General features: G+C 40.8%; 2 protein-coding genes across 7 annotated transcripts in view; one reads left to right on the forward strand and one right to left on the reverse strand.

Annotated features, from left to right (window-relative positions):
• The first annotated feature begins 573 nt into the window (after positions 1 to 573).
• Positions 574 to 19391, forward strand: NSG1 (neuronal vesicle trafficking associated 1). Of its 2 annotated transcripts, XM_089524800.1 has the most exons (5): positions 579 to 752; positions 1915 to 2070; positions 5395 to 5511; positions 13653 to 13763; positions 17255 to 19387. In XM_089524800.1, the coding sequence occupies exons 2-5, from the start codon at positions 1942 to 1944 to the stop codon at positions 17453 to 17455; spliced, it is 558 nt and encodes a 185-aa protein (XP_089380926.1). In that variant the 5' UTR covers positions 579 to 752; positions 1915 to 1941; the 3' UTR covers positions 17456 to 19387. The 2 variants fall into 2 exon arrangements, with proteins under 2 accessions (XP_089380927.1, XP_089380926.1); XM_089524801.1 differs by lacking the exon at positions 13653 to 13763 and having other exon boundaries at positions 574 to 752; positions 17255 to 19391.
• Positions 19392 to 19569: 178 nt separating this feature from the next.
• STX18 (syntaxin 18) overlaps positions 19570 to 27322 on the reverse strand; it is an 80557-nt gene continuing 72804 nt past the window's right edge. For all 5 annotated transcript variants that reach the window (XM_089524799.1, XM_089524794.1, XM_089524796.1 and 2 more), the window contains exons 8-11: positions 25369 to 25427; positions 24618 to 24687; positions 22661 to 22741; positions 19570 to 20808 (exon numbers count right to left, since the gene is read on the reverse strand). In XM_089524799.1, coding sequence (XP_089380925.1) covers positions 20713 to 20808; positions 22661 to 22741; positions 24618 to 24687; positions 25369 to 25427 — 306 coding nt within the window. In that variant the 3' untranslated portion in view covers positions 19570 to 20712. The remainder of the gene's footprint in view (positions 20809 to 22660; positions 22742 to 24617; positions 24688 to 25368; positions 25428 to 27322) is intronic.

The raw sequence follows: 27322 nt of genomic DNA on the forward strand, positions 1-27322 counted from the left end.
TTGGATTGAAAAAGAGGGGTCCCTGTTGACATGTCAATGGACTTTACATTCCCTGGACTTTGGAAACCTCCCTATTGTCGCATGGCCAGAAGGAGAAGGACGCTGCTTGCAAAAGATATCCTGCCTATCATAACATCTTTACTAAGGACTGAAACAACATGCAGGCATCTGACTAACATCTCCAATTGTTTTTGGTTTGTAACATCTTCCCTGATGAAGAACCCCATGGAGCTTCGAAAGCTTGCAACAAGTATATTGTGCATTTTGGTTGGCCAATAACAGTATCACTGATGTTTGTTAAATGGCCAACACAGCTCCCCCTGAATGCTTTCACAAGTATCTGGATGTTGATGAAGATTATTCTGGATGGGAGGCTGCTGTCCTTTCCCCACAGAAGGACATTCCTCTGACAGAGGGGCACTATGTTTGGAGCCAAGGCCTAGGAGGAGCACCAGGGTTAGGCCTCATGGACCACTCTCCCTGAGGAGCCCTTCCCTGAGGCTCCTGCTCCTCCATGAGGGGCAGCAGAAAGAAGGGGCTGCGCTGCGGCTGCGTCACGCCGCCCATCTTCCCTCCTCCTCCTCCTTCCCTCCTTCTCTCCTCCTCCTCCTCTGCCCTTCCATCAGCACCACCATCATCTTCGCCAGGGAGGAGCGAGAGAGAGGGCCCCTCAGAAGGCACCCTTGAAGGGAAGAAGGCGGCTGGGACCCCGGGAGGGAGAGAGAGAGGAAGAGAGCAGACAGCCAGTGGAGGTATGGCTTCCCTGGCGCTGCCTGCGGAAAGGAGGAGGAGAGGGAAGGGGAGATGGAGGAGGAGGAGGACAAAGGGGCAGCCAGGGTCCCACAGAGGCCCCCAAGGGGCACCTCAGGAGGGGCACTTGGGGGCTGCACTTCCCCAGAGGAGGAGGACCACCAACCCCTTTGTCTCCCTCAACCCACTCCACTGCATCCTTTTAGGAGGCTGCTGCCTGGGTGACCATTTTGTCCATCTGGGTTTAATTTGCCCATTTGGGTTTTGGTGCAGTTTTTGTGTGTGTGCCCATAGTGGTGCAGGGGGTGAGGACCACGCTGTGTGACACCCCAGAATTGGGGTGACACCCCACAGTTGTGTCCTCCTCCCTCTTCGGCACACAGTGCCCTTCGCCGGTGACCCATTCCCCACTGGAGGACACCCCACAATGGGGGTGACACCCAGTTGGGTCCTCTTCATCCTTCGGCACAAGAGAGAGGGGAACGCATGCTCTTCCCCGGTGACAACCTCCACACTGCATGACACCCCACAGTCGTGTCCTCCTCCCTCTTCGGCACACAATGCCTTTCCCCAGTGACCCATTCTGCACTGTGGGACACCCCACAGTTGAGGTGACACCCAGTTGGGTCCACTTCCTTCTTCCTCGCAAGAGAGAGGGGAACGCGTGCCCTTCCCCGGTGACACCCTCCACACGGTGACACCCCACAGTTGAGTCCTCCTCCCCCTTCGGCGCACAATGGGGGGATGTGCGCCCTTCCCTGGTGACATACTTCACACTGGGTGACACCCCACAATTGGGGTGACACCCAGTTGGGTCCTCCTCCCTCTTCAGACAAGAGAGAGGGGAACTGGTGCTCTTCCCCTGTGACACCCTCTGCATCGGGTGACACCCCACAATTGGGTCCTCCTCCCTCTTTGGCACACAATGAAGGGGGAATGTGTGCCCTTCCTTGGTGACACCCTCCACACCCCACATTTGGGGTGACACTCAATTGAACCCTCTTCTTTATTCAGCACAAGAGAAGCAGCAATGTGTGCTCTTCCCCAGTGTCAACCTCTGCACCGGGTGACACCTTGAATAGTGACGCCACTGGCTTTGGCATTGTCTGCACATGTGCATATACTGTATATATATATATATATATATATTGCTTCCCCTCCCAGGGCTCCCTTTCGTTTCTTGGAAAGAAAATGGTGAAGCTGGGAAATAATTTTGGTGAGAAGACAACCAAGCAACCCCTCTTGGAGGATGGCTTTGACACCATCCCCTTGATCACGCCTCTGGACGTCAATCAGCTCCAGTTTCCTCCGCCTGATAAGGTAGGGCAGGTTTTAAGTCGCCATGGGGGCCGTTTGCACCCCAAGATGATGGGTGTTGTCCCTGGCAGAGGTCTGGTGAAGCAGGGTTTGAAAACAGTTTTAAATGATCAAACACCAGTGTGTTTGCTTAATGATTTTAAATGATAATGAGATTTGTTTGTATTTCCAGTGAATCATCTAAACTGTGTATTTGTCTCGAATGTATAATTTTTCTGTTCATCTAGCTGCACCTTCAGATCCTGCCATTGTCTAAATTTACTGTGGCCTGCAGTCAGTCTAATCCCTATGTGTATGAACAAGGAGGCTAAGCTGAATAATGAGGCTGCGCTCCTCTTTTCCGGTTGCTTAAGGCAGCTTGAGAGCTATCCTTGGACAAAGCAAGCAAACAAAGAAACCCCTTCTCATTAGATTTCCCCAGTGTAAAGAGCTTAGCGCAAAGAACGGTCCCACAAGGGATTTCCACATCTCTTGCCTGGGATGAATTTGAAGGTTTCTTATACAAGTGATGCAACCTGTGTTGGTGAAAGGGCCAGAGAGCTGCATTGATTGCGGCGTATGAATTCATTTTCAGTGCTTCATTTCTAGTGTTCTGGAGTGACACATTTCCTAGCATCTAAAAGGTGTTCTTAGAGCATACTTGTGTGAATTACACTGACAGATTGGACCTGATTTCATATTCATTCCCTCTCCCCTAGGAACTGCAGCTTATTCAGCAGATTTGGGTGGAGGAATAACTAATAGATAATTTCTAGCACCATCACCAGACTACAATTCCCAGAATTTTGCAGGTTATTCATGATGGTTGTGTTGGCTTAACATTAATGCACCCTGTGTGCAGAATCTCTTCCCAAAGGTGTTGTTAAGTTTTTGGATATCAGACAAATTCTCAGCTTTTTAAGTTCAATGGTTTTGAACTGTTCTGTCCTTTTATTACAGTGCCAGAATAAGTGTCCTGTGAGGAAGCTCAAAGGATAGAGAAAATATATGTCAATTGGGAGAAACTCTAGAGTCTGTACTGGCCCATTTTAAGCACCCTGTTATGGAAAGCTGCTGACTGCCCAGAGGAGGACTTTGGGTGTAATGGCACACTCACTTAGGGGCATGGAAAGTCTGGATAGCAGGTCTGAATAGCTCTTCCAACATAGCACACACCAAGTCTTTGTTGCAGCTGCTCTGCATGCTTTTGTTCACCGATGGGTGTGGCTTTTATTCAACAGACACCTACTTTTTAACACATGTACATCCTAAGCTTAGCTACTTAGTCGCTGTTGCAGAATGACGAAGACAAAAAGCTCTTCAATTTTATTAATAATAGCTTTTTCAAATAAGGAGTTTGATAAGCCATCTCAGCAGAGTTGGATATGTGCCTTGTTCCTTGTGAAATAGTATTTTGCTTGAATAGCCTGTAAAGCTCATTGCTTTGGATAAGTACCGCCCTCTCTTTTTATTGGCAGAGTGACCTCAAATATATCGTGGTAGCTGTGCTCTGAGCTGATTTTATTTCTTAAAATTATTGTAAAAGCTCTGTTCTGAAGTTAGTTCATTGATGAAACTTGACAAAAATAACATGATTTTAAATCTATAGTCCAAGAAAGGAAGGTTTTTAAAATGACCCTACTAGTCCAGGTAAGAAATGAAACACACACACATGTTCCAGCCTCCTTTGGTATAATTTCGGATCACTCTTCATACTGATAACCAAACTGAATTACCTATCCACGTTAGGAGCCCTTGAGTCATAAGCTTTTCAGTCCTTCCTTCAGTTCTAACAGTTCTTTTACAGCTGACTATAGAACTGGGCCTTTTGTCTTTACAGCTATAGTTACTACATGAATTTTTTCCCTTCCCATTCACATTTGCCAATACATTTTTCTCCCACTGACTAAAAGACTGTATCCAGTTACTAAGTGAGAATCATGATGCCCAGGATGAAATATTTCCTGCTGCTATACGAGGAAGCCAATACTGCAGGAGTGGTTTGCTACAACAGTGGCTCTTTCCCTTAATATGTGAGTGGTCTTTGCTTCTGGGTCCCACCTGCTCCCTCCTGAAAGCCCCTATGCTGCTTATTGGTTGCACTCTGACAAGACTAGATTTTCTGAAGCAAAAAAATAACAGTTCTCTAGTCATCCACCCAATGCATCTACAGATTTATTGTTCAACCTTTTACTCAGCCTGTACAGGTTCCTATAAGATATTCTGAACCTCCATCTGCCTGTCTAATCTACAAAATAGTTGTCTTCAGCACCAGTTTCCTGAACTTTTAAATGCAACATTTAATGTGTGCTGCATTTAAGGATGACTTTAAATCTTGAGCATATTTAGATGCAGTGGGCAAGACTGAACTCGCTGTAGGCAATTAACAGTACAAAGTCCCATTGTTTTCAGTGGGACTTGCTCTGAAAAGAGTGGGTTCCAGGAGTTCAGATGAAGTATGTCTACTCATAAGATCCAAACAGTTTGATTGTTCATGAAATTACCTAAATCAGAAATTTGAATAGTGGCTTAAACTCCACATCAGACTAAGGCTGGGACATCATGAACATTTTTTTAAGGCTCACCCTCACCATTTTAGATGACCAGAAAAATGAGGGGAGCACTTGTGGCACAATCATTAAATTGTCTGAGAAAAGTGAGATGTCTTGAAGACATCAGAGACATTCAGGAAGAGCTCTTTTCATGCAGACCTGCTTGGGCTTTTCTGATTGGCTGAAGTACAGCCTGTGGGACTGCAAGATGCAGCACAAGGGAATGAAACATCTTCACCAAAGAACCCCGCATGTTTTCTTGAAGACTTACTGTTTAAGAAAGTACCTGGGTTAATTTACATTGCTGCTGTAAAGTCTTTATATATTGTCAATCTTTTTGTTGGGTTTTTCTTTTATTGATTCAGTGCTTTTTATTGATTTAATGCTTTAAGATGCTTTGAGAAAGTTTGATGGAAAGTTGGCTTATAAAATTACCATCATTCATAGGGACTTCTCATGCTCAATTGAAATGAGCTGGAGTCATCTTCTTGTGTATTTCCTATTCATTTCAGCTGGGCACATGCAGGAGAGTTTCCTGATAGATTGTGGTGCTAGCTTTCATGTCCCTAAGGGTTGAATAAGGATTTTGGTAACTTCCCAGATGTTGTGGTATATGAATTGACAAGAGACATGGATTAGGTTAATTAGGCTTGCTTTACAGCATTTGACTACATTTTAATCTATAGTTAATTATACAAATACACGTGCAAAGGGGGAGTTTTATGTATTTTGCATGTTTAAGACTCTGGCTGCACTGACTGAGCAAGTATGATAACTTGCCATTTTTTGTGATAAGGTGGTGGTCAAGACAAAAACAGAATATGAACCTGACCGGAAGAAAGGGAAATTCCGTACACCCAAAATAGCTGAGTTCACAGTAAGCATCACTGAAGGTGTCTCAGAACGATTTAAGGTAAGTAACATCACATCTTTTTTCTAAAACAGCAAAAGAGATGTCAAATTTATTGTATTGCATTTATTATATTGCCTAGTCCAGTGGTTCTCAGACTGTGAGGCGGGACCGTCAGGGGTGGCCGTGACAGTTGCCCAAGAAGCGGTCTATGTGTGCAAGACTTGGAGGCTCTGATTCCTCTTCCTCCTCCCAAACCTTTTCTGTCCTGGAAGATATGGATATACATGAGTGTGTGAATGCAAATACATACTCTGTACAGACAAAGTATTTTTATTTATATACCCTGTCCGGGGGGGGGGGGGGGGGCATGATGTCTGGATGTATATGTAAAGGGGTTTATATGGGTAAATAGTCTTGAGAACCACTGGCCTAGTCATCCGGGTTGGTAGGTTTTACTCTAAATTTAGTCTAGATTTCACTGGAAGACATTTTAACTGTGAATATTTAAAACGTGGTTTCAAGTCACAGACAATAGCACTGTTGCACCTAGTTCTGCCAATTTAATTTTTTTTTTACTTGTTTAGTCTATTGCTATACATCTCACAGACATGACCTGGTCCTTGCCCAGTGAATTGTCTGCGTTCGGTGTATGTCATAGCTCAAGTAGTGAAGACAATAATTCAGATGATACCTATGGAAACACAAATCAGAAACAGTAGTTATGGTCCTTTCATATCGCCTTGGACTTTCCAGGTGGACAGAAGATGAAAGCAGCTCTCATAAGTGATTCCTAATTTAAGAACTCAAAGCAAGAAATGGATGCATCAAACATGAGCATTTCTGGATTTTTTTTCCAGCAGTGGAGGAAGTTGCACAATAGATGGGCAAAAAATGCTGGCTTCAGGGTGGCATGGGGGTGTGGCGTACAAACAGCACATGCCCCGACAACACTCCCAAGCTGGCGTCACACATCCCTGCTGACCACACAGCAGGTGGCATCATGGTGTTTATATGGTGTGGCATTTACATGTGTCGCACCACAGAAATGCTGAAAAGCCGTGATTATGGCAGAAGGGGTGCCTTTTTTCTGCCTCAAAAAGGAGCAGCATTTGGGCTGGAAAAACGCTGGATTGGATCCGCAGCATGCAGTTGCTGCAGCTCTAATCTGGTGCTCAAAAGGGTGGCATAGAGCCCCCCTTTTACAGCTGTCTGTTTTGGCCCTACAATTACTTTTTTCTCAACAGCACACACATGCATTTTCCTTGTGTGTTTGTGTGTGGCCTTTTTTTTTTTGCTTAGAGTTATGACAGTTAGAAGTTTATACACTGGCAGAAAACTGAGAAGACTGTCACATTCAGGATTCAGAAGAAGCATCATGAACTCCAACAAAATTTTATTTGAAGTGACAATCAAAAATGTGATAAGATACCAATAACAACAGATGTGCGTGTGCACATGTAAATACCCTCCCTCATTTTATGTAAGTAATATTTTCTGGCATCACCACTATTGTAATGTTTACAACTTCACATTGTCAGGAATGGGGTCCCCATCTTGTTAAAAGGGTGGGCAGCTTCCTAGAGAGCAGAAGGCCACAGTGAATCCCTGCAACCTATGCAAGGTCACATCCTGCTGCCACACTGTTTTTTAGTTTTTTAATTGCTTAAAAATGGCTGCTGTTGATTCCAGAAAAAAAGGCCACATTTTGATTTAAGAGCAAGGGATATTTGTTTTAAATCAGAGCCTTGCTTATGGGAGTGTGATTCTGCTTCCTCTGCACCTTGTCTTTCTTTTAAAAAAAAAACCCATTAGTTTTGCCCCCACACTGCTGAATTTAGTCTCACCACATTTGGTAATGGCTTGGGGAGTTGCAAAAATACTGGGGAATTGTATCGCTGTTTAGGAGCCTGCCTAAAAAGGCTTTAAGAGGGTCCTGTACTGTTCTGATTGTTCTAAAGACAGCCCCCTCAGACTTACCTGGGGGATTGTTTGCAGGTTGTAACAATGGTACAGGCATCAAGAAGTCGCCATTTCCCCTGTCCATCTTGGCATCTTCTTCCCAAGGTCCCTTGCACCATTTCTACACCTTGGAAGAGGTGGCCACTCAGCATGCTAGCGGAGGGTAAGGTCATATCCCAGGGACCTATCTTAAAAGCTGCAGTTTCCTCTCAGGTCTTCCTGAAAGGATTTATATAAGAGTGCACTGCTCATCCAGGCACTTCTGTTTCTGTTGCCTTCCCCTCTCCCACCCTGTTTGGATGATACATTTGAACAGAGGTTATCGATGGGTGGATACCTTGGTTAACACTGATTTTCTATTGTTAACACATGCTCAATAGTTTGGAACTTGAGCCTGTTATCCTGTGTCACAATTGGGGTGATGTGGCATGGGGAAAGATTCAGATGCTGGAGAAGTCAGGTCTTGTAGCCCATTCTACATCAGGCCATAGGAGTCCCATTAAGGGACTTTTAGGGAGGGGCTTATAAATGGCATGCACCCAGGAAAGGACCTGCCTCTCCCTCAGATGGTGAAGAATTACACAGTGGCAGTATGCCTGAGTAGTTTCTCCATCTCATTAGCTGGAGTCCAGTTCACAGCAAATGCTTGAGTCATTTAGTTATCTAGACACAGGATCTGTACCTCATGCCATGCCCCACCTATCCAGCTGTAACAATAAAGTTGCGCTCACTTTTTGCCAAACCTGTGTAATATGTTTGTTAGGCTCAGATTCCATCAGCTGGCACCAGCTTCTTGCCAGCTGTCATGTAGTTCTGTTTTTTAGTGTTTTTATCATTTTAAGTGTTTGCTTTAAATTGTTGTTCATAGTTGTCCATTTTAGTGTTAATCCTTTGCATGATTTGGGGATGCTTTGATCTGGATTTCCTGCATGGCAGGGGGTTGGACTGGATGGCCCTTGCGGTCTCTTCCAACTCTATGATTCTATGATTTTAACTATATAGTACTCATTTTAATTTATAATCTGTCTTGAGCCAGTTTTGGGGAAAGGGGGGGATTTAAATAAAAATAATAAAAATAATCTTAATTATACTAATATAGAATTTGTACTTCATACATACTTCAATGATGAAGATGTTTGATGAGAGACATGGAAAGTTGCAGAGCAAGATATACACATTAAAATAACACAAAAGATTAACAAAAGTTGCCTTTAAAAGACGAGGCTTGTTGTATACTTTTTGTACATCTTCCTATGCACCTTTTTTGGGCTACCACCCCCTTTCCTCTTGGGTGACAACACTAGTGCCCTTCACCCCTATTTCATATGCAGGCTGGTGAAGAGTGGGAGACACCACCACACAAAGTGACCAGCAAGTCTTCACAGTGGTTTTAAGGGACCCTGAAAAGAGAAATTTAATGTAACCCTAATCCCCACCATGTTTACCCTTGTCTTTCTTCATACCAGTACTTTGAATGAAGGCCCCATTGCTGCCCATTTTTACCTCATTGCCCCTCTGGATCTTCCCACTGGCCACTTTGGGATCACTGATCCAGGGTGAGAGCCTGCATGAGAGATGTATCTATGATGACATAGCTATAATCCATAAATCCATAAACCTACTTTTACACTTGCACCAACCAAAGGAATTCTGTGGCACTGAAAAGAGGGGCACTGAAGGATGACATTTCCAGGCCCCTCCCACCAGCAAGCCATGGTGCCAATACTGTAAATGGAAATAACAAAATTTATGAGGTCATAGGTTTAACTTATGACATAGCAAATGCTGAACAGGGAGTTGGCCCCAATGTTTAAAAAGCACATTTAAAATTTCTCTCATTTTTTGGCATTAAAATTAGTCAAGAGGTTAATTCATAAAGAAGGTTTCATTAATGTTCTGTACAGCCAGTTTAAAAATAAGATTTAGCATGGCCAGTCTGAGGCCAGGGTTTGGAGATGCTATAGATGCATGCAAGGCCAGTCTCTCCATGGCTTCTTGGTTGCTTTTAAACCTCTACATAGATGCTAGGGTCAAGAATTTATATGGGGGCGAGGTCTTAACTCCTTATATTCAGGTTGTTTATCTTAAAATGTTTGTAGCTTTTGCAGTCGAGGAGAAAAAAAGGCAGCATATATAGTGATTCTTGTAGGAAGTAGGTAACTTGAAGGATGATGTAACATGAGGGTAAAACCCGTATCATAAGCTTTGAGTCCCATTTTGGGGGGAAAGCAGAATGTAAATTAAATATATAAATAAAATGAATAATAAAATAAATATTACATTCAGTAAGCTGAACTGTATTTTGCTTTTATATGTTCAAAGTCTCAAAACATGGGTTAGACATAACATCTGAATCACCTAATATTACGGGGGGGTGGGGGTCAATAAAGAATTTAGTGTCAGGGTTTCTAAAATGTTTTCTGCTTCTTTGGGGGTATTATGATAATATAGAGAAAATGCTAAGCCGTTTAAAATTTTAATGAGTATGAAAATAGTCTGTGGATTATATACTTCCAGGGTATGTTGTGAAAGGTAATCTAAAGACTAAATCAAGATGCTTATGAAGTCAGAGGCAGGAATGAATTGTCTTGTGTAGGCACAAAATAGGGAAATAAACTACCTTAGCAGTCATAAATGAGAGAACTGATGAAATGTTTGCAATAGTATATATTGTTGAAGAAACAAAATATAACTTAGGTATTACTTTATTATTATCACTCTGGGATTGCTCTCAGGCTCTTGAGTTGTTCATTTTTGCTGCCAAGTAACAGGCCCATAGGAGAGAGGTTTCTGTAGGATTTTTCACCTCTAGGGAAGAATGGATAAATATTGTTCTGGTTATGACTCCTGAAGGAAAGAGGGTGGGAAGGAAATTTGCAATTTTACTAAATTGAAGGCTTTTTCACTCTAATACATAAATATCTTAAGATTTCCTCATTATGGGCCTTATGAGTCAGTTATACTGCAAATAGCATTTAAGATAGGCTGCACATTCTCAGTAAACTGTGTACTAAATATGGAATAATTTTCAATAAGAGGGAAGCCAATACTACATGGATCCCCCCCTGGATACTTATTAATCAGGAGGTGTTGTTTATTGGCTACATTAGAAAATTAAACATTTGTAGTGACAGGAACTAATAAATTAAATGTAGTTGTCAATTAAGGTGGAGGTTTTCTTACACAAAAAAGAACAATGCTGTTAAATCTGCTTTTAACTATAAAGTGATTGACTAGTAATTTTTGTATGAACGTGACTCCATAATTAAGTTATGTATCAAATTATTAATCAATTAAAACTGAGACATTAAACAAGCTGAACAACATCAGAGTTGGGGGACTACAATGTTTCGATCACAAGATTCAAAACATTTACTTAAGAGTAATTCCAGTGGTCTTTTGAAGCTAGTAATCTCAGTAATTGATTCTTCCCAACCTCAATTCCATTACTGAAAATAATAAATCACCCATATAAATAAAACCAGACATTTCTTTATATTTATAAAAATCCAGAAGATTCCAGAAAGTTGTAGAAACACTTGGAATTTTGGGAAGACAAAAACAGGGGGCAATATTTTAGGAATATACGTTTGGGCAATGCTTTCTTCTATTTTACAAAACTCCTTTTGGTCTAAATGCAACTGCTAGTCCCAGCTGAAACTGACCCATTCAATCAATTGTTGAGTGTGTTGAATAGAAGTCAGCACTTCTGTAAGTTCTATTGATTCAGTGGGTTTCCTTTGGCTAGAACTAGCAATTGGATTTAGCTTATAGGCCCGAAGCAAATATGGGATCTCTACGGGGACATGGCATTTATATGACACATTCCCCCCCAAGCAACTGGAAACCGCTCTGAGGCCGGCTAATACAGCAAAGCAGTTGACCTGTCTAGGATTGCAGCAACAGCCAGCTTTGGGATTATAGTGTCTGGTCAATGGAGTCCTGGAGCAATTGGGGCCGGATCGGCCTCTGGCTTCTCCTCTTGCCCCGTCTGTTTCTCAAAGACACATCGGAATCCTTAAATTCCATTTCACAGATAACTAAAATTTTCTAGGTTTTACCAAAGTTCAGGTGACTATTCATTGTCTATGGCTGCATATGCACTGCAGAAATAATGTAGTTTGACACCACTTTAATTGCTATGGCCCAATGCTATAGAATTCCAGGAGTTGAAGTTTTGTGAGACATTTAGCCTTCTCTGTCAGAGAGTCCTGATGCCACAACAAACTACAATTATCAGAGTACCATAGCATTGAGCCATGACAGTTAAAAGGAGTATCAACCAGAATTATTTCTGCAATATGGATACAGACATTATTAATTTAATTTTGTTTTTTAGAATCCCTTGCAGTTCATCCGCCGTTCCATCTAGATTAGTGACAAAGAAGTTAGGAGGATCTGGGGAGCAGTTTTGCCCTCACTGTGTGCCACACCATCCCTCCCAACAAAGCTGGAGGTGGCCCAAAGTTTTTACCTTTATAAAAACATGGAGGAGAGTATGCAAAGTTTGTTAGAGTGGTAGAACTGCTTGGAGGACTTTGTATTGTTTCATAAGGGGTGTCCTGGTGTTACAAAAACAGAGGACACTTGGAGGTTGCCAACCCCTAGTTTGGACCTCAACTTTACTGGCACTGTTCTTACAGGTTTGGTGTACAACATACCTTGGTTATGTCCCCTTCTCATTTCTTATGCATGTCTATTTTCAGTTTTAATTCCATAGAGAGCCCCATGTGAAGCCAGCCCTGATTTCTTTAGATGCCCCCAATTTTTCTAATGAAAATATCATTGTGCTATCAGTATTTCTATTTTCAAGATCCCCTGTCACACTAGTACTATGTCTTCCTTCAGAATTCCTAGCTAAGGGCCCCCACCCTACGAGCTTTTTATAATCCTAGGTAAACTTTTAACTATGCTGTCTTTACAGCCCTTGTTATGAACTGTAAGATGATGTGGTCATTTTACTGTTCTATAAGGCTCCTGCCACTTTCACTTTATTTTCCCTGTTGGTCGCCATTAAAGTTGTAATAGCAGAGCCTTTTGGTCTTTCTTCCACCTTATCAGATATGGTATTATCAGCACACTATGTGAACAAACATTGACTGTTCCATTCCAGCACATATCATAAGCATGATGTCTATGCAGGGTCCATATGTTTATATTTAAATTTATGTCATTTATTATTATTTTGCACATGTCATTTATTAGGAAAAAATATTTTGTTTAATGCAACAAGCTATGACTAGAACGGATGTCATAGTGCTCTTTTTGGCACTGTGACTGTTCAATGAATGCATGAACTTGTCATGGGCAAATATCATGGGCTAATTCAAACAAGCTTAAGAACTCCTTCATTTCAGTGAAATCTCTGGAACTAGAGGGCTGAGGCTTCATCATTTCTTCCTTGGATTGCTTGGAAGCCACATTCCTACCCAGCATACATAATAAGCACAAATACTTCCTTTTTTCTATGTTTCTTCTCAAAATTGCAACTAGAAATTACATTGCATCACTTCCTATTACCATTTTGAAAGGGATGTCGGAGGAAACAGGGAGTGGTTTTGTATATTTTCACATTTTCTGGCAAGGATTTCTTGAAAATCATGACAATTTTTTTAAATGGGGGGGGGGGGTGAGGAGCTTAAACTATATGAACACAAACAATATTAGCTCAGTGTGGCAACTGTATTGCCACTGCAGTCAACCTGAATCTGTTACTTGTGGGGGTGTACTACAGATTGCCAAGCCACACTGCATACTTGGATGATGCCTTGTTGTTTTTTTAAATGGGGGCTGGATGACTATCTATTATGAGTGCTTTGATTGTATATTGCTGCATGGCAGGGGGTGGACTGATGGCCCTTGTAGTTTCTTCCAACTCTGATTTTATGACCCAGTACACATAAAAAATCAGGTACAAAAATTCCTCTCTTCCAACACACCCAAAGTAAAGAGTATGCAGAAGCCTATAGACACAAAGACCTACTTCACTGTGTCTTTCAGTGCTTCTTTTGAGCAGGAAGAATTGCATGAAATAGCTCACAATATTAATGGCACTGTGCCACATGTTAACTTTAGGTGCCTGGTGCTTCATATGAATTGATGTGCCAACCTGGTGCCTTAAGTTTCTGAGTCTTGGTCACAGTGCCTTCATTTTCTGAAGGTATTGATAATTTGTAGCCAGCAGTATATAATTAATGGAAAATTGCATTATTATTATCATTATTTTTTTGGTCTGGTTTCAGGTAACTGTTTTGGTCCTGTTCGCCCTTGCATTCCTCACATGCATTGTATTTCTGGTAGTGTACAAGGTTTACAAGTATGACCATACCTGTCCAGAAGGCTTCATATACAAGGTAAAGTAGAGCAAAAACTGGAGAGGACTCCTGAATCTTTCATGGTTAGGTAGAAATTCCCTCTACAACACAACCGTTAAAGATAAAGGAACCCTCAGGTTTCCACCCTGGCACCCCTACAAAATACTGACAGATGTTTTGTGAGCTTGTTGAGGGGACTGGAGTTTTGTGTATTTTGGGGGGGTAGTGCCCCAATTGTAGAGATATAAAATTTCCAGAAACTTTGAAGCCATAGAAAAAATGGAAAGCTGTGGCGGGATACAGACGGGCAAAAAGGGGTGTATTCATGACGTCATGAAGGTAGAGCCTTCAGACGGGCCTTACCTGAATGCCGCCATGAACACGCCCCCCGCACGCCCCAAGCGGGAAGAAGCGGCATTAAAAAGGTGCTGCTTTTCTCCACTTCTTTTCCGTTTGATGCGCAGCTGCGCAGCTCCGTCTGTAAGCTGCTGCACCGGTACGCCAGAATTGCTACGCTGCTAATTTAAGTTGCCCATTTAAAGGCTCTGTGTCTGCTGCGTCGCATAATGAGTCGGGGTCCTGGAACATGCGCAGTTTGCAGTCAGGCTTTAATTGCAGCGTCAGCTGCCATGCAGGTGTGGAAGCTGCAGCGCATTTTAAGACTCGTAACCCTAACCCTAACCCTAACCCTAACCCTAACCCTAGAGCAACATGTACGCATGCGCTGCTTGGAAAGTTTGGACTTTAAAGTGAGCCCCTGCACACATTCCTGTGCCATTTTCACCTAACAATAAAAAACGCTAAAACTGTAAATATTTACATATATACAAGGGAGGTGATGGGGGATGGCAGGGGGACAGTGGTGGCAGCGGAGACAGCTGTAGCTGTGCATTGCAGATTCAGCAGGAGCGCGGGGACCAAAGGAGAGGAGGCATCTATGATGCTGGTGACACTGGCGAAGTGCAAGCGGACAAGGATGCCAACACCAGCTGATCACCAGCTGGCAGGAGACCACCATTGTTCTTGGGCAGAGCGGGGGAAAAAGTTTTAAAGGGGCTTGGGCACTTTAAATGTGCCCATAGGCTTTCTGCCGCCGCTGCTTAGCGCTGCAGCTGCGCAGCTGCGCATCCGCCAGCCGGCAAAAGAAAAAAAAAGCCCCGTTTTTGGCCGCCCATGAGGAAGCTGCCTCTCTCTTTGCAGCATCCTCCGAGGCGGCGGTTTGGAAACTCCGGGTCTGAAACGGCCCCAGGTGAGGCATCTTCACTGCCCCCCATGTGGAAGCCCCATCTCCTGAGCCACGCCCCCGGGGCGGGTGGTCTGGAGGCGCCGTATTCAGCAGAATACACCTCCAAGACGTCTTCCCCTGCCCGTCTGTATCCCGCCTTTGTAAAAAATTGAAAGAATATAATTGTGGCATCCTTTATTAAGAGTCATTTCGTTATTTTAGGAACACAAAATGGGTTCTGTATACCTTCAGCGGGCATAATGTTATCATGTTTGTTATATTAAAAGTACAGTTTATTGACAAAATAATTCCAACTCTACACCATTAGAACTTGTGCAATCCAAATTTCTAAGATCAGCTTTCTGAGCTCCAAAATGTGACTCTAATGCAACACTGAGACTGGAGTCAGGCATTATAAAAATGGAGGCCAGAGTGTAGATGACTATACTCAACTACTGGCTCAGACTATCCTTCTTTCCCACCGGCCTTAGTCCACTTACCCTGACTGATGAATTCCAGTCTACATGTAAACAGATGGTGATGACTAAAAATTTTTCATTGGGCTTCTCTCCAGATCTTTTGCTCAGCATAGGATATGAAAAGGCAAAAGCAACCATCAAACAATGGGTGATATATATAGAGCGACAGCTAGACATAGCTAGTGCCCCAGCTTTTATTGGATACTTAGCATCACCTATGGCATACTTAGCAAAACTTGAAGTACCGAAACACAGGAGCTCTGCCATGCCCTTCCTTCAGCTGTCCTTGAAGGCCGATACAAGAAGATCCCCTTCTCAGACAGATTGTGCTCCTGTGACTCTGGCCAAATAGAGACAACAGAGCATGTATTACTTCAGTGCTTATACTACATGGACATCCGCCAGCCTTATTTCACTTTTATTGTATAAACATCAAGGACACACCACTTAATTTGACACTTCTTTGTTGCTTTCGGACACCAACCCTGATATAACATAGAATGTTGCCATAATGTAGGTTTTCCCCTGTATATTTCCAGGATTTTACCATGTCTTTGCATCTTTACCTAGTTGTGATGAAACCGAGGACAGTCTGTTTAGCTGATTACTCTTTTGTCTTTTCAACTACTGTTTTTTTTTTTAAATGAAACTATTATTTAGGCTGCTAACCTGTCAACAGCTAACCTTGCAAAGGCAGGTACAGACTGCCAGAAAGAGGTGGCTGGCAGCCGCCTCTTTTTTGCGTAGCCGCACTGCAGCAACCAAATTGCGCGGCACAGCTGCACGAGAAAAAAAGGACCACTAAGAAGCGGCTCCTTTTTGCAGTGCCGCAAACAGCTGGCGGCAGCGTGACCACGTCGCTGCTGCACATCTCCATCTGGAGGCGACGCAGCAGTGATATCATCACTACATGCACCGTCTATTCGGCGCTGTGCAGCAAGAATGCCCGCATCATGTGCGAGGGGAGTGTGGGCAGGGCGCCCCTTGCATGTGACAAGGGTGTCCTTTTTGGCCCATCTGTACTGGGCCAAAGTTAATGATATCTGTATCTACAAAAGTCAATGTAGTGATTATCCAAACGATGTAAAAATGAGGCTTTTAGGTCTAATTAGATTTTATTAAATTAATTCATTTAAAAAGAGCCAATCTGTTGCAAAGCCCAGTCCTATTCACCTTTACTCATACATTTTATTTATAAATGAAGGACTTCATTTCTTCTGGGCTGGCTATCCTCACAGTATAGACACTTGTCCAATTGCCCACCTCCCATCTTATGTTTCTCTTTACATTATCCCAGTGACCAACCTTCCTTGATACTATCTGTCACTACTAATATGTGTCATTATCTTTGGTTCAAATGAAGGTATAGGAGGAATGTCACCAGTGTGTCCTGAGCCTTTCACAGGAGGACTGAGTAAGAAAAGAGAGTTTAAAAGGGCACGGAGGCTAAGTTTTAAGTGCCCACAATATATAGAACATTACTTACATGGCATGAAAGTTTGACATGCGTTTTCTATGCTTTTTGGTGTTGAGTGCATATGCAAGAATCATTGTTGTCTTGACCTAGAGGAAGTAAACATACAGCCCAATGATGGACTGTAATTCCCAGAATTACTCACTATTAGCTATGCAGACTGGCAACATCTGGAAGGACTCACAATTCCCACATTTGCCTTAAACAGAAGGTTTTGATTTGAGATTTTTTTAATGCTTTGCTTTTAAATAATTTGTTCATTTCTGTTTAATTTTTCCATTACGAATTGTTACTGTTTTATTCTTGTTAATATGCTGTGTTATATATATTTAAATGGTGGGTTATCTTTCAGAACAATCAATGCATTCCAGCTGGATTAGAGAACTACTACTCTGAACAAGACTCAAATGCCAGAGGGAAATTTTATACAGTTATAAACCACTACAACCTGGCCAAACAAACCATCACACGGTCTGTGTCCCCATGGATGACAGTGCTGTCGGAAGAGAAACTTTCTGAGCAGGAGACTGAAACAGCTGAGAAGTCAGCTTAGAATGATTAATCTTGTTGATTGGAAGATTTCAAGGGGGCTTTAATGGATGTCTTATTATTAATGATAATTTAGAGGTTAACCTATATTTATGGTGTAATTGCTTTGGTTTGCTGATAACTGCTTTGCAAAAAGGAAAATAAGAAAATGAAAATCTAAGACCATTAATGGTCAAGTGCATATCAGCCTTGCTCTACAGCTTTAACACCAGTTTCTCTTTTAATAAAACAAATGTAGGTAAATTGTTGCAATTTAGAGATTTCATTGAGCCATTCGGAGAGGGTCGACAAGGCAAATTTTTGCATTTAACTATGTGTACTGGTGTTTTGTTTGTTTTAAAACTTGTTTTATTATCTAAATTACTACAGCCCATGTCTATATATGATATTGAATAAGCTATGAGCTGTATCTAAAAATGGCTTGCAACCCCAAAATGAGTATCAAGAAAAAAGACTGGCCCGTTTTTGCTCACTATATAAGGTATGTTATAGGTTTTTTAAAAGGCATGCTTGATTGTTGATTTGTTATACCTGTGGACATTTCACTGTGTTTCCACTATGTGTAGGGAGGAGTCTTATATATGGACATGCACTGAAACACAAAATAGACACTAGGGAGCTGTACATTTTAATGACCAATGATGATGTTTTAATTAATGTGCAGACTGTAAAGCAGAAAATATTCTGAGAAATAGTGCAGCCCTATGAAATAAATAGAAAGAAAATCTTTCACTGTAGATGTAACCACAGCGTAATTTGTGCAATGGCAGGAGGAGTAATTTTGTTAGGATTTTCTCTTTTTGTAAAACATTAAAATGTTTCTCTTTTCCTACATTGCAAAATTTTGTTTTGTTTGCAGCATCCTTTGGCATTTTCTAATGTTTAAATATTAAGATTGCAATCTTAAGCATACACATCAGGAAGTAGGTTTCATTGAACTCAGTGGGATTTTCACATAAACATTTATTGAATTAGTTGTAAGGAATAAAGTGCATTGAATTCATTAACTCTTCCCACTCCCTTGCATTTTGATTGTTAGGGTGGAGGCTTCCTTTTGGGGGTAAATGAGGTAGAAGGAAGCCTAAAATTGTAGTTGATATTTTATTGTGTTGACATATTCCTAAATCATTAGATGTTTATTATTTTTAAATATTTCAAAATATATGTTATTAACTTTATAGATGGGTAAGCAGCTTTTAAATATTGGTGGCCAACCTGAAGCCCAAGCAGCAGAAACCGAAAAAACAGAATAATTGTGTTTCTGGCTGTAGCTTAAGAGTTGGCCCTAGGCATTCACCAACTTCTCCAGTGCTGTGCTATGTATGTACTGCAGTGACAACACTAGAGCCATGCTTTTCAATCAGTGGTACTTCATAGGATGTCAATTTGTACCAGTTTGAAAGATACTACTCTGGAATCACATTCTTGCAAACTGTGGATTGTACTGAACTTGGCCAGTGTCACTAGACTAAATTATTCAGCTAACTACAGCTGGCATTTTTGTTCATGTTCTGAATGTGCTTCTTCTTGGTGGACATGTCAAAAGTTTCATTATTTTTGTAGAAACACACTTTAAAAACCCAGGGTTGTCTCTTTCCCCCCTGCTTTTAGTAGAACAAACATGGTCAGTTCTACGTCTGTGTCATATTTCTTTCCAATAAATTTAAAGGATCAAAGTTCACTTAGAAAATGCCAATTGCTTTTCCAGTTAAATTTTTAAAATACTGAACATAGTTATGCATTGTAAAATTATTTTTTAGTATATCATCATTGCTGTATGGAATGCATAAAAGCAATAAATTATGTGCCAAATCTTTCTTTGCATTTTAAAAAAAAGTTCAATCCCATATAAACTTATTAAACTATACCATGTTTGTATTTCCAAGTAGTCAGTACTTTATTGAATGTAAATTTACATGTAACTTTTGACATTTTCACTCTGTGTAAAATAAAAGAAATATGATCACCACTCTCAAACTCAGTATGTTTACATACATGTATACTGCATTTAACAGATATCAAACATGTAGGATTCTGGTTATTGTACTTGCAAAGCATACTCGCTCCTCTTTTCTAAGACTAATGTATATCACTCATGTGACTTGAATACGACTCTGGTACATGGCAATTCAGGAATCTGGATTACTTGCTCTTTATTAGTGAATATTTAACAAAAGGACAAGAAAATACTTTTGCTTTAATTTGAAATGACAGCTGTGACCAACGAGTCTCAACTCCTCTACAATACAGAGCAACTTTATTAAACAGACAGCCCAAATACGTCCATTTTAGGGCATGCGGTGTTTAGGCGCACACATTGCGATGATGTCTTGAAGCCCCCTGGCTTCTGGGCAGCTGCCCACATGTGAGCACCCACATGTGCTTTAGGCAGTCTGGCAGTGCAGCGTTTAGATGCCTTACGCCACTGAAGTAGCCTGAAGCTGGTTTCCAACCGTGGCCAGGGGGGCAAAGCCAGCTCTTTACTGCTCTTTTTTCGCCCAGCTTTTTTCGGGGCCATGGCATGAGTTCGTTGCAGCCCCAATCCATCTTCGGAAGGGGTGGCTTCAAGCTGCCATTCCTGCTGGTCTGTTTTGCCCCTTTATTATACCTGGAAGTAGGCCAATTTTGACTATCAATTTAAGGGTTGTAACTGAATATTGACTTTTGTTTTTAAAATTCTGGAACCTTAACATGCTACCTATTTCACTACACAGGAACATTAGGGATATGTTGCACCTGAAACAAATTTAAAACTGAAACAAGTAAAAATTGTGTAATGGTGGCTAAACGAAATTCATAGACTTGCTATCAATTTCAGTGGGATTCACTGACTTGGCTTCAGAACTATAAACAATAAGTAGAAAATAATTTTTATTTAGTGGGAGTCCATGAGTTTAAAATTAATGTTGGATAGATGTCTGTAAGCCACATCTGTTCATGAAGTACAGTAGTTTCCACTGTAAACATGTCACCGAATCTAGCTTCATGATGGACCACGACTTCTTCAAGGACTGGTGTTACACTTTTATTCAGGATTTCATGCCACTTTCTGAGTTTCAATCCGCTAGTGGTTTAAAGCTTTCCCTTGTTCTAGCAAATTCCTGAGTAGTGGTACAATAAACGTGACCAGAATATTTGCCTCAAGAATAACGATATTTCCACCATGATGATAAATGAAATGCAACAAGGCTTTCATCTTCAGCCAATATTGGTCAAAGGTGGGTTCATCAGTCTTGATTCAGGTTTATACAAAGGCCAAGGTTAACTACCATACCAGTCCAAAAATAATAAAGAAAAGGAGCACATCACAAGGAAGAAGAGGATCCATACACGAAATCCAGCATTGTTCTTTATTGCCTGTAGGAGAGGAGGGAAAATTACTCTCTTATTCTTAATTTCCTTTAAAAAGGTTGGATTGCAGTATCTTATATAGGAACAGGCAAATGTTTTCAGTCTGAACCCTAATCTTTATAGGAAAAAATGGTTAAAGTTGGATCTTCAATTCTCTTGTTTACACATTAATGCTTTTAAGAACAGAAGATGCTAGAATTAATGGAGGGTACAAACAGCTGATCCCAAAATTTGAGAGTGGCGTAACATTTTAAGGGGGGATAATTTGAAACTGTCTGTGCCCTCTGTGACACAAAAGGCACTCTTTCTTCATGGTTTATGTGCACAGCATATATGGGTCTAAACCTGTAGTCATTCTTTGGAATCTTCTAAATAGCCTCTCACTCACCTCTGTATACTTTTAGCACAGTTCACTCAGACCTAGGAAAAAGCCAGCTGTGGACACTTGCTTGTGTCTGTAATGCCATCATTATACACTAGTTGTATCAATTTTGCAAGTGTAATGGGACTGGTGGAAGTGAACTTTCCTGCAATCTCATGACAACCTCCTGAAAAAGCTATTCAGTAATTTCAGGGGAGGTTGCCAAATATGGTGCACTGTGGTGTGATGGAGAAGGGGGATAAGCCTTTGAAAATCATGTAAAAATAACTTCCTCCAGTGGGAGGAAGAAGCAGAGAAGGAAGAATCATTCAGGGAGATGCATCAAAATGGCATGCTAAGGAGACTTCCATGTTGACCCCAAGGATGACTAGACAGTGCTCAGTTATGGATGGCTTCAGAATCTAATTATATTCATTCTTAAAAGTAATTCTCTCAGCTTTGTCATGAGCTGCAATCAATTCTTGACATAACTCTGTCAATGACCGAAGTTCCATCAAGCTCTGTTTGAGGGAACTATGTTTGGCTTCTTCACTCCATCATCTTTCCAGGGCACAATGGCATAAAGGTCTCTGTCTCTGTATCACTGCAATCAGATTTCCACATCCCTCCCCTCCCCCAAGTTGTTGCAGCATGGAAAGGCATTTAAATCGTCTTCAAATGGGCTTGTTTAAATTTCTTAAGGTGAGTGTATCTTTATGTATACATCCTGCTTCACAGTACTACAGGAACACAGAATTACCTGAGGTGCCCAACCTCTTCCCTCTTCCCCTTTCTTTTTGTAGCAGGAAGGGCTGCTACTTTAGCAACAGCACCACAACCAAAATCTCATGGTCATCTTGTATCATGCTCTGTGGAAACGGTCTTTCCTCAGATCAAGGCACTGTTAACAAGTGAACCCTGAAGAAGGATTCATAGAAGGCAAATGCTGTTTTAGTTTTACACTTAAACTTTACATATTTTTCCTTAACCTCCAATAACTGCCTCTCTTGATCTTGATCCTAACTTCATCTTACTCTAATACAGAAATTATTAATTGACATGACTCTGAAATAACAGAGCCCATACCGACAGGCCAAAATAAAGCTACTTTGGGTCACTTTGGAGGTATGCTGTTTGAATGATGCATGCGTCATAATTAGCCAGAAACCGTGTCAAAGCCATGCACCAGTCCTGCAGCGTAACTTTCGCGCAGCTTCTGGCCCCTTAAGATGTGTGTGTCATTTAAACAGCATACCTCCAAAGTGACCCAAAGCAGCTTTATTTTGGCATGTCTGTACATGCCCAGTCTCCAAACCATAAACTGAGATTTTATGCAGTATTTGCTGAAACAGGACAGTTGAGGGGGCATGTCTTTGTAGAAAATACTACAAATAATGCTTCACAAAATACACCGCACGCAGGTTAATAAGGTGAGGCATGTCATACTTCAGTTAAGTGGTATTTGATAAAAAGTAAGAAATTCATTAAAGAGATTACCTCTCTTATATCTTCATTGCCTTCTTTGATGTTCTCAGTTGCACCCACAACTATCTGGTGGATATTATCAATTTCAACTTCCTGTTAAATAAATTAAAACATGTATGGTGAAAAGCAGACCACTACTGCTATAGTAACGGAGATGTATGAACAGGATGAAAATCTATGTATGTAAGTGGCTGCTGTTAGTGTGTGCTCACATTAAGCTAAAGGCCAAAATTAGGAAATAAATACAGTGGGATTTGCAGCTGTGCTACCATTAGGGACAATGTGACTGAAGTCTCCCCTCTCTTTCCTTCCCTCCTTCCCCCATCCTTCCATTCTCCTCAACAGTTCCCAAATGATGTTTCAAAACAACATAGGAATATGCAGACACAAGTATGTCGTGCAAAGGAACAGTTTCAAGTGACATTCAGTACTTTTAAATACATATTTACCTTAACAATGAGCATTCACCTTTAATTAGTTGCTCTTTTCTTACAGTACATTTGAACAGTCTCAAAAAGTCGGTAGAGAACTTCAGGTCAACTGGGGGGGGGGGGGGCAAAACTTTTACAAAGGCGAGGTGTGCTAAACATTTTGGTGGGGCTCATCATCAGCTGTGGTTACTTCTTTCTTCCTCTATCCTGAGCTTGGCACCATTATGATTCCCCTGAATGCCTTGGGCATAGCATTGTTCAGCAAAAGCATAGGGTTGGTGGGTAAATGCTGCTTACTAAAAATGTTCAAGCTGCTGTTCCCCCACTTTCCCATGCTTCAGATACCATGCCTCGGAAACATGTAACATCGAGGGTGTGCTCTTGAACCTTATTTGAATTATACAAGTCCTTTCTGGATGCAGTCAAGTCCCAGTCCCTATGCGACTGCCACTTTATTCCCCCTAAACCTTACTTATCTGTCTCTTTGGAGTCCGTTGCTAGATCAGGGTGAGCAAAGTGTTTCCCTCCAAATGTGGGACTGCAATTCACACCAGCCTTGCAAAACTAGACAATGGTGAAGAATGCTGGCAGCTGCAGTCCAACAACATCTGGACAACTTCAAGCTGCCAACATCTGATGTAAACTCTCTTACATTTACCCTTTGCTTTTAACCCCATTTTGAATTTTTAAAATAATCACATTCAAAAGGTATCACAGCTACATACAATAAACGTTCCAGTATAATAAAAGCAAGAAAATAAAAACACAAAAGGAGGAAAAACAGCCCCATTAGTTACAGGTTTCTATAAAAGCTGATAAAATGTCCAAATATAAGTCCATTTGTAAATTTTATCTATACATCATTCTTCAAATGTTGCTATCAGATCTTCTATCAGATCTTCTATCCATTGGATCACAGGCAGTTTATTATCTTTCCAGTAATAAAGCATCAATCTTTTAGCAGTCAAAAGGGCACTTCCATTGGCTGTTTGTTAATTTCCAAGAAAAAGATAAATAATTCAAAAGATCATGCATGTCCTGAATATCAAGGAATGTTCCAAATCCAAACTTACTCATGTGATTATTTTCTCCCAAATTTAGCTACTATGGGACAACTCCAAAATACAGACATTAAGGAAGCATTTACAGCATTATATCTCCAACAATTTGCTGATTTAGAAAGCCATTTCTTAAATAGAAATTGTGGCAACCAGTATACATGAATAAGTAATTTCTGCTGTATAAGACGTAGTCAAAGATCTATAGCCATACTAGTTACAGATGGTAAAACTGATGACCACTGATGAGTCAGAATTGAATATTCAAAAATAGTAGACTTATAACAATGGGCAATGTATATTAACTGTTGTTTTCATCCTTGGTAGCTGAAATAATACTACATTGCGGTTTATGCTTAAGACCATACAGCAGAATCTTGTTGAGACATTCCCCAAATGTCCCCTCTGTTTCATATCGCTCTGTGATAAATTCATATAGTGGAAAGGGAGTAGAGTACAAAAGCCAAACTGCTGTTTTACCTGTTGTAAGACTTTTTCTGTGAATATCTCCTGCAGTCTAGATATTTCAACCACCTTCCCTTCAATTTGTCTAAAAAAAACCAATAAAACAACACAATGTAAGAACAATCATTCATCACTGTATAGACTAAAATACATATAATGTGGTACTCCCATAGAGACTAAAGAATTAGAAACCAAGAAATGCAGATGAGCAAAAACATGCTTTAACTCAGCAGGTCAACAATTAATGGATTTTGTTGTAATGGGCAAAATATAAAAGAGGACATAGAAGGAAAGAACAAGAGAAAGGAGGTTATATAATTAAGACATGAATACTGAAAAGACTGACAAATGATAGAACAGACTGAGCCAATGATCTAACTTCGTATAAACTGCCATCGGTCAGACAACTGATTGCTGTAATTAGCAACCAACCAGCAAAAAGAGCAATGCAGTAAATATGGAATTTTACAAAGGCATATAAAAACTAAGAGGTTATATCAGTTCTACTTATTCAGGTGGAGAGGCTACTGTATGGATATTGGACATGTTTAATACCTAGACATGCTGGGGAAAAGAGCACTCTACAGCTCTCCACTATATAATGCCACATTTAATTGTACATTTAGTGTATATGCTCAGTTAAAAAAGAAATTGAGACTATTCCGCTACATAAATAAAGTGTATTGGAAAGCAATTTATATGATTTTAGAGGGTGTTTGGTTCCTAACAACATACAAAAGAGCAGCACACAGGGGGAAAAATATACCTCACTTCATCAAACAGGCTGTTCATTTCACCAACAAGGCGCTGGTTTTCTTGTTCAAACTGGGAACAGAAATAAAAAACAATATAAGATTTCATGATTATAAATATTCTTGTAGCAAAATGTACAAAAGAGAAAATACTCAGTGTTATTAATATCTCTGCATGGGTTTACATATCATCACATTTTACTGACTACCACCTTTCAGGATTTCCCATGTTGTTCTTGCAACCACCTTGTAAGGTAGGATTGAGGCTGATATTCATTGAGTTCAATGGCTGAACAAGAATTTAAACCCAGGTTTCCACAGTCAGTCCAACACTCTAGCAGAAAAACAACATTAAATGTTGTACTGACGCAGGCTGCATCCTCACTGCAGAATTAATCAATGCTATGGAATTCTGGGATTTGTAGTCTGTTGGGGGGGCACCAGAGTGGAGCCACAGAAGCATATGAGCTTACTTAGCCATGAAAGATTCAAGTTGTGTCTCTTAACTCAACAACAACAGAAGAGCACTTTCTGATTTCAACTGATGTTGTTCAGCTGTGCATCAATCTGAAAAATGTCTCTATGCCCAAAAAAGCAGGGCAAGACTGTTTCTAATGTAGCAGAAATGTTGGACCTGGAAAGCAACTGCTGCTTAAGATTTTTTTTTTTTTTTTTACAAAATGTATTGATTAAAAGAAACCTTCTAAATGTGACACCTACTGAAATCTAATTCCACTTAAATAGAAATAAAAACAAAGGTCAAGGCAACTACAAGCTTGCTAGCCTTCTTAATTATGTTGTTTTAAATAATAAGGCTTTAATGTCAGGCAGGATGGCATTTAACCATTACCCATAATTTTCCACTGGAACAATAGAAGGCATGCTTCTTTTGCAAAGACATATTGCTGAAAAATGCCATACTTTCCACATCTCTCATGATTTTGCAATATCAAACAGCATAATGTACACACAAATATAGGCACAATCTCAAAATTGCAAGCATCTGTCAATAATAACATAAATTTAGAAAAGCTTATTTTTCCCCCCCAACACTGAACAGAATGGCAAGCTAAATCCTTTCCTGTAACCCTGCCCTGTGTGCCACCACTGTTTCCTATCAGCAGCCATCTCTTGGATCAGGGACAGACTGCACTACAATATGACATGTTGCCACACCAAACTGTCAGTGCACTGAGAATATCTGGTGGTGCTTCTCTTAAGTCTCTGGACCAAACGTGATGTAAATGGCAAGTAGGGAGGGAACAGCTGGCTCTGGCATGTTCTCTCTACAACCCATCCTTCCAAGTCCCACTCCTGGGAGGTTTATCTCCTTATGAAAGAATTCCATATTCTTCCATGCTTTTAAAATTCTTTGAGTGATTTTAAAGTTAAGTTTAGTCATGGTTTTATAATAATGTTATTCTTTATTCTTGTGTTTATTTGTATTTGCAGTTTAGTAAGCTGTCTTGAAAAGTGACTCTGAAACACTGTGCAGAAGTGTCTTGATAAATAAATCATATCATGTAGAAATAATTCTTGAATGTACCAGGAAAGCGTGGGAATTTGCTATAAAGATGTTTTCAGTGGCAATCCATATAAAACATAATTTGCCATTCAATCCTGAAGCACAGCCCACACCACTGAAATATAAAGCTAGAACTATGACACTCAACTATCCTGAGATACAGTGGTACCCCGGGATACGAAAGCACCGCCTTACGAAATTCCCGGGATACGAAAAAATTCAAAAGAAAAAAACTGTTCCGGGTTAGGTTTTTTTTTTTCGGGTTACGAAAAAATTTTTTGGTGCTTTTCGGCGCGATTTCACACGAAATCGCGGCTTTCGCTATTAGCGCCTATGGGCTATTCGGCTAGCGAAAGTTTCCGGGTTACGAAAGCGGCAGCGGAACCAATTAATTTCGTAACCCGGGGGACCACTGTACATAAAAAGTTCACTTTGGAGAAACA

This window comes from Sceloporus occidentalis, unplaced genomic scaffold, assembly GCF_023333645.1.
Source record: "Sceloporus occidentalis isolate IW3139 unplaced genomic scaffold, rSceOcc1.0.p SCAF_5, whole genome shotgun sequence".
NCBI lineage: Eukaryota > Metazoa > Chordata > Lepidosauria > Squamata > Phrynosomatidae > Sceloporus > Sceloporus occidentalis.